This window comes from Petromyzon marinus, chromosome 32 (genome assembly GCF_048934315.1).
Source record: "Petromyzon marinus isolate PM22_M1 ecotype Great Lakes invasive population chromosome 32, UKy_Petmar_22M1.pri1.0, whole genome shotgun sequence".
Lineage (NCBI taxonomy): Eukaryota > Metazoa > Chordata > Hyperoartia > Petromyzontiformes > Petromyzontidae > Petromyzon > Petromyzon marinus.
The window spans coordinates 6,702,843-6,710,801 of record NC_133698.1 but is presented as its reverse complement, the minus strand read 5'-3'; the positions used below and the strand labels follow the sequence as shown (position 1 = coordinate 6,710,801).

Genomic DNA, 7,959 nt, shown 5'->3' with positions numbered 1-7,959 from the left:
GCTCGCCGAGATGCCGGTGCCAGTGGCAACACCCTCCTCCGACCCCGCACACCGACCATCGGGTGAGGTAATGCTAACGCCTCACCCGGAGTTGGCGGCACGGTACGGGGCTGTGGGGTCAGCCACGCTGGTAAACGCAGATGGGGGCAGGGGTGGAGGGGGCAGACGTCGCACCCCACCCGCTCGCGGGGAGTGGGGAGGGGGAGATCAGCCCCCACCTAATGGAGAGTGGGGAGGGGGGCATTAGCCCCCACACAGCCAATGTATTTAATGCAGGGTGCACCAACGCATTCGCAAAAAATGTATCCACATGACACAGGCACTCACAAGGGAAAATTGAGATCATTAACACACACGGAGTGTATGACTTGCTAACATAAAACAGCAGAAGAGTGCGTGATGCATTGATGCATACATGACTACGGCTTAATAAATTTGCATACCTCTCAACCAATATGGTTTACCCGTATTCTTGTACAGGGAAATTGAGTTCAGGGCCATACGCCATACAGCCGATTCAATACGGGAAAAAACATTTATATTTGTTTGTGTTTCTCCTTCTGATGGGACTTTGTAAGATGAACGTTGAAATTTATAAGGTCACGGGGTGACCAATGAAGTCTGAATTGGTCTGTAATAAGCGAGGCACTGACAAGGGGTTGACAGGTATGCATTTGCATTAATGGCGTATGTGCTCTCTTTATACACTCATGTTGCATGTGTAGTGACATCGCTGGATGTCAACACGTTGCGTGCAGTGCCGGCCCTAGAGGGGCATGGCGTGCAGTGTAGCGACATCGCTGATACCACAGGGGTGTGGGTGTAGTACCGGCCCTCGAGGGGCTCGGTGAGCGTGAGATGGCACCATGCTTTGCGTGCAGTGCCGACCGTACAGGACAGGGTGTGTGGGTGCCGGCCGAAGGATGCGGTTACTCGAAGCCATGGCACTCTGGTTGACCCACGAGGACACGTGACCAGTTAAGTGGACAAAGGGGCCCAAGCAGGGGATAGGGGTGGCCACGTGATTGGGACCCAGATCCTTCCCAAGGATTCTGGAAGGTGGACTTGGCCAAGGGCGGAGACGGTCACACCACAGAGAATATAAGCCGGGTCCCGAGAGGGACCGGGGTTGTTGTTGTTCATCCTGGAAGAAGCCCTTCGTCTACCTTCTCCGTTCAACGAGTCTTCAAAACGTGAACCCGGACCCAAGCTGTTGGTCCACGTCCGTAGTAGCAGTTACGTTGTAGCTTGCCTGGTGGTCACCACCATAGGTTGTTATTCTGTTAAGTGGAAAGTTACCCCGTGTGTTGGAACTGAATAAATGTGTTGCCTCCAAGTCTATGTCTGCGACTCAGTTGAACCCATTGCACATGTAATGGATAAGTACTAGAGATGCTACCATTCACTGCTATGTTGAGAAAAGAAAACAGTTTTGATCACATCCTGGACCTAAATTGAATGAATAGCAAGTGGAGAAAACCGTTACATAAATTTATATCAATAACTGCATACATATTATGCATACCATGTAACGAAATATCTCCAAGAGTAGTATTTAGCTACCATTATCTACCCAATGGTAGCTCGTCAACTTTACCACACAAAACGATACAAGGAAGCTCCACTCTGCTGCACACAGCTCATAGAGACTCCACTCCCTCCCTTCAACCAGCTTAATGTACATCTAGTATGTCCAACCCCTTACTAATTGACTGCTGGATGAAGGCCTCCCCACACCGCATCACTCGTAGGGGGGGCTTGTCGATCACCACTCATATTAGCCATGCCCAGGAAACGAACTCAGTTGGTGAACCACTGTGCCACTGCTTCGTCCACATTTAGTTAAAAAAGACCGTTTTGCTATCAAGTTTTCATTGCAAAGGAGCTGCACGGTTTAGTTGTTTGCCACCATGGCAAGCCCAGACAAGTCAGTTTTCAACACCATGGAGACAGTAATAGCATATCTGCCACCAGGGGGCAGTCCTGTAACAGTTCTCAGAGGTTCAATTGCAGTCTGGGAGTGTGACGAGCAGGCATCCACCATTGAGCCACCACAAAGCAACTAACTTGACAGTAACATGTAATCACACCACAAACATTAAATACAGAATACCTATCATGATCCAAGCAACACAATAACACGTGATCACAATATATACCATATTGCACACTCAGTTTCAGTCTTCCGATACAGCCATTGAAACAATAGCCATGTTTCTTAAGTCCCACCCACCTCTTGTCCATCCAGCCTCTTAAAACTGTAATGAAAGCTCCTGTGCCAGAAGTGACACGAGCAAGAAATGTTAGGGCTGCACCTTTATCTTTACACTCAACCTTCACCGTCAAGTAAACATAATGAAAAATAAAACGTAACAAAAATGACAAAAGGGAGAAATGTTTTCACGCGGGAAATCCATCGGTCACTTCTCCGTCATCATTGCACGGGTACTTGTGCTTGAAGAACACCTTCAAGATGTCCATCTTCACCAGGTCGCACTGCCGTGGGGGCAGGCTCTTCAGCATCAGGGCCACGTGGACACCAAACGCATCATTAGCATCGTGTGGGAGCTGCAGCCTGGAGTGCAGGTCCTTGCCGGCCACGTGGTGGAGCATGTCCGGGCCAGAGTGTCCTGCCGCTCCGATCAAGCGTCGCTTCCTCGCATGGGGCACCTGCGATGATGACATGAGCAGGCAGCCCGAGTTGCTGGGGTCGGACGGCGCTCCGATGGTGTGCGAGTCAGAGGCAATCTGTTCGCAGGCGGCCAGCGCGTCGCCATTCTCGTTGTCCTGCAAGGCGCACGCATTGTTCACGTTCCTTAAATCCGCACGTCTTGTGGCCGGACCCGATCACAAAATTTCGCACGTGAAAATTTCAACCAAGTCTGACATGCGAATACGGAAACACCGACCAGATCATTGACCACATAGCATCGAAAGACAGTGAAACTATGAACGTTCAGAGGCATTGAAGTAATTAACTGCACATCAAATGATGCCACTTCCTGGATAAACGAATCTGGAAACGGATGTATAAGTCGTTATTCGTCCAGCCAAACACAGCATGAAGGCACATGGAGGCACACATGGTCATCATCACTGCTTTTATCCAGCACTTGGTTGGACCACATTGAGATAAGTTTTGCATTTTCAGTCTGGTTTACGACACCCGCCTGCTGGTCAAAACACTATTTGCAAGGGGTGGTCGTATAACATGTGGGGTTGCAGCAATGTAATTTTTCATGATACGAAATGAGATTTCATGGTAATTATTTCGACATCAATTAACTTTAACTTTGTAATTGCACTTCACATTTGCATAATTTTTCTCGTGTTTGGATGTACTTCAAATACGAATAAAGATTTGTGAATGAATGTATTCAACTGCAGGTCACTCAACAAGCCTGCCGCAAGTCTAATATCATCGCAATTTTACAACCTATAATGCTTATAACACACGTCTGAAAATTATTGTCATATAAATCGACAATTATACCTGCAAACGTTTTACAAGGCACTCATGTAATTGTTAACATCTTTTTTTATTTACTGAACTCTTAATTACTCTTTGGTTCTTTCGGTAAAGTCACATAGGTAGAAGAAAAATAATAGATCACGACGTTTCGATCGCAACACAAGCAACCGTCTTCAGCAACCGTCTTCAGGTTGCTTGTGTGGCGATCGAAACTTTGTGATCTATTCTTTTTTTCTACCTACGTGACTTTACCGAAAGAACCAAAGAGTATGGATTCCTGCAGTCACGAAAGGTTCAAATCAAGATTAAACTTTTGATCATTTCGTAAATATTTTGCAATAAAATGCAATCTTTCTGAAATGTTTAACGAGCTACAATAATCGCAGATTTAGCTAAATGAACAATACGATTAGAACGCAGGGTCGCTGAATTTCTTTCAGCCAAGAAGCAAAACAAACTGACACCTTTATTCAAGGCATCATGTTTGCAATAACCACAACACAAGCAGTCAAAATGCAAACAGTTAAAAGGGTAAAACCTATTACTATGTCTTGTTACTGGCAAAGGAGGTCTCATAATGTAAATGCTCACCCCGAGCCCTCAATAATCTGATAGTGCGCTGTTTTTGAGTTGTACGCCTTTTGGCGTCTTCTGGTCCAACACCAATGGAGACTAGGCTCTAAGAAAAGCCATCTCGGGTGTGGACCAATCAAATTCAAGAACAGTGCATATGATCAGAGTTGTCTTTTTTGTTTGCATTTTGACTACTTGTGTTGTGGTTATTGCAAACATGATGCCTTGAACAAAGGTGTCATTTTTTGTGCCAGTTAAAAGGGTAAAACCTATTACTATATCTTGTTACTGGCAAAGGAGGTCTCATAATGTAAAAGCTTTAGCATTGCTCGTGGAAATGGCAAGCAGTAATACTCTTTAACCCCACGTGACTGTGACGCCTGCCATCATGTGAATTGTCTCGTGTACCTCCTAGTAATGTCACGCGTACTCACAGCCACAGGTCAGGTATCAATGCACTGTATTATTGAGAACAGTGAAATCGTACCGAAGTGCTAAGTTGCAGAGCGGCATTCGTAACGACCGAGAGGGACGCCCGCTGCAGACTGCTGATGTTCCCTCTGGTGCAGTACGCATTGCGGATAAAGCACATTTTGTCGAAATGCACCCAACGGGGAATGTACTGCTTGTTGGAGTCCGACCACAGCTCTTTACACTGGTCCTGCTTGCGCAACTCCCTGTAGTAGCTGCCTCGGAGCACCTTCCACTTGGTCTTGATGTCCTCTTCTGCAAGAATGAGAACGAACATGGGGACAGAGCCGCCGCTGAGCCTCACATCCGATACAAATCATCATAATTATCGTGTCTGGTTTAAAAACTGGTGGATCGCATACTGCAACGACAACAACTTGCATTTATATGGCATCTGCAATTTAACAGTTTCATTAATGCCAATAGACCCCCTGATGGCATCTGTCCCTGCATGGCACAATATGGGCATTAGTCTGCCAGGAGGAGGTGATATTGCTACTGGTTTTTCTAATTAAGTACGTAACTTGCGAGATGTTTATCAAATTTGGACCCATTATGGTGGCACACATAGCCTACGCTACTTTTGTTGGCACTATGCGCCTAGAAAAAAAATATATCCACATCTGATGTTTGCACATTGTGGTGCAAAAAAAATTGGCCTGTGTAACACGTGCACTTCTTGAACTGGAAAACTCTGGAGTGCAAGTCCAGTGTGCTACCCTCATTACATCAGTTCAGCAACCCAGGAGATCAAACTCCTAATTAATAATTACAATAATCTTTGCATTTACATGGCAATCAAATCGCTCAGCATCACCAAGTGCTTACATCTCATCTCAACCAATCGAAGTCTACCCCCAGTGGCAGCTGTCCAAGGTGACTTGGCACCAACCTGCAAGCGTGCATTAGGCTGGCTGCCCGTAGCGGGTGGTGATTGCGACGTGTAATCCCAATTGAGTAATCTCTGCAGGTAGTTTTTAAATTATGGACCACAATGCCAGCACAAAGCGGGTTGCTCTCTTGTACTGACGTGACATGACCGTCAACAATCCCCGCAGTATTACGCAGGGCGGCCTTCCAGATACGAACCAAAAAAAATCCTTTGCAACGTGCCGCGAACGCTGGGGGCTACGTCACTGGCCCATTGACTGAAAGGAGCCAGGCTGTGCACTATTCACGCACACCTCTGAAAGGGATTCCCTGCGAGTCAACGCCAAGGAATTGCCGCAGCTCACTAAGTCGTTCCGATCTCATGTCCTGCCTGAAGTAGTCGGGGTCGGTGTCATTCCACAGCAGCCGATTGTCTGCGAAGACACGAAGCATCCACACAACCACCTTCATTACACGACTCCCACGCGTGAATATGTAACAATGGGGTAACGTTGAAACGATGGTAAACATTGAACACGTGTCATTACAGTACTTGCTTTCAGATGCGCTTCTGCGGCCGTCTGGAACGCCCTTCCGTCCGATATCAGGAAGCCACTGGAGCTATCCCACTTTTAAATCGTCTAGATTTAAAACAAATTTCTTTAAGAACTCCTTTCTAGGTTTAGTTTCGTGTCCTTCCCCAGCACCTCCGCTTAGCACGGTTGGCTACGTACGGCGCGAAAGAAGTTCAACACACATACATTGCTACGTTCAATTCACAAACTGTCACACGAAGCAAACCGAATGGCTGAATCACTTAGAACCGAATCTCTAACGGTGGCTCTACCATTGGCAATACAATATCACCATTTTTTATTTAAAGCTTTCGTGACTGCAGGGATTCATATTCTTGGTTCTTTCGGTAAAGTCACCACGTAGAAGGGAAACAATAAAATAATAAAAATTATATAAAACAATACAATTCTCACGACGTTTCGATTGCAACACAAGCAATCATCATCAGGTGTGAAACCCACAGCAAGAAAATAACAAAAAATGTTGTTGTGGTTTTCACACCTGATGATGATTGCTTGTGTTGCAGTCGAAACGTCGTGAGATTTTTATTGTTTTATATTTTTATTACTTTATTGTTTACCCTTCTACGTGACTTTACCGAAAGAACCAAGAATATAACATCACCGTTTGCTTGCTATGCCATGGTGTCAACGGACACCCTTGCAACCCTGATGTTCCATCTCTCTAGGGATACCACAATATCCACGATAACCGATCGCACCATCAGTGCTGGAACACAGTGCAATATATCGCGGTTACCGTTGGCCCGTGTAATGTTTAAAGTGAATAGTAAATAACGTTAATTACGGCGCGAATGACGACGTTGCTGCGTTATTGGATTTGAATATGGTGATGTCGCTAGCATTAACTGAAAACTCGCACGGCTAATGAGTTAAATTTCAAAACAAAAGTACAACAATAATAGTTTTTTTTTTAAGAGTTGCGTCGTTGTTTAAACGCGAACCGCCGTGGCGGCTGTCATTCTTTCACCGGGAAAAAGCGCACCGATCCACGCAAGCGGCCTAGGAAAGACGCTTAAAGCCTAATTATATAGGCCCACCCCCCCCCCAAAAAAAAAACACGTACACAGCGCGCAATTTTACGCTCAGTGAACGCCGTCACGACGAACACGAAGGAGTAGTCAGGCACCTTGGAAGAAATCGATGAGGAGGCTCTCCTTGCCGGTGTCCCACTTCACCTTCCTCCGCGACTCGACGTTCCCGGGCAGCTGGGAGCAGTAGGGAACCGCCATGGAGGCTCAGGGACCGCGACGAATCACGCGCAGTGGTGAGCCTCGCCAAATATGGGCAGACCTCGCCGAACGTGGGGGGGGGGGGGGTTACGTTCTTGGGGGGGGGGGTGGAAAAAACGTGTTGGGCAAAACCACGTTCGACAAAAATGAGCCCTGTGGGAAAGATAGCGTTGCGTTCCTGGGTCCGTAAAGGTTCATCCCCTCCCTCTTTGTTTAACTAATTTTTTTTTTAAAAATCCCTTCCTGTATTGATATTGGTCGGGAAAGCCTACGTATTAAACTGATTCCACGTGACTTCCTACCTTATTATTATTATTATACAAAAGGATGCCGAGTCGCTTTTCATTCTTGTGTGTATACACTATTTTTCAATTTCACCTCAACACAATACCTCCGTCTCCATTACTCTTCCCGGCACCCACGCCCAACACTAGCTCCTGACATTGAATTTCCAGCCCGACGCTCGCCCCTAACACCGTCACTTGAACATTAATGATTCGCGTCCGTACGACTGAAGGCTAGATGCTTGCATGTGGCAACGTGAACATGTGTGAAGTGTATTTGTGCGTGTTGAATACGTGTTACATCATCACACAAAACATACACAAAATATACTGTGATAAATAAATCGTTCCCACAGTTGATTCATTCACCCTCCAAATGAGACTATCCTGGTCTCTTGAGTTCTTTCTTAATGACACAAATAAACTTCACTTTTTTCAATAAGTGAACAGAAACACAGGTC

At 46.1% G+C, this 7,959-nt stretch overlaps 1 protein-coding gene across 2 annotated transcripts; it reads right to left on the bottom strand.

Annotated features, from left to right (window-relative positions):
- Nucleotides 1-1,477: 1,477 nt before the first annotated feature.
- LOC116948107 (uncharacterized) lies at nucleotides 1,478-7,271 on the bottom strand. Of its 2 annotated transcripts, none has more exons than XM_032964462.2 (4): nucleotides 7,112-7,271; nucleotides 5,701-5,820; nucleotides 4,533-4,771; nucleotides 1,478-2,787 (listed from the first exon to the last, which is right to left on the bottom strand). In XM_032964462.2, exons 1-4 carry the CDS (start codon nucleotides 7,212-7,214, stop codon nucleotides 2,401-2,403), a joined length of 849 nt encoding a protein of 282 aa, XP_032820353.1. In that variant the 5' UTR covers nucleotides 7,215-7,271; the 3' UTR covers nucleotides 1,478-2,400. The 2 variants fall into 2 exon arrangements, with proteins under 2 accessions (XP_032820353.1, XP_032820354.1); XM_032964463.2 differs by having other exon boundaries at nucleotides 1,478-2,670.
- Between the last annotated feature and the right edge of the window lie 688 nt (nucleotides 7,272-7,959).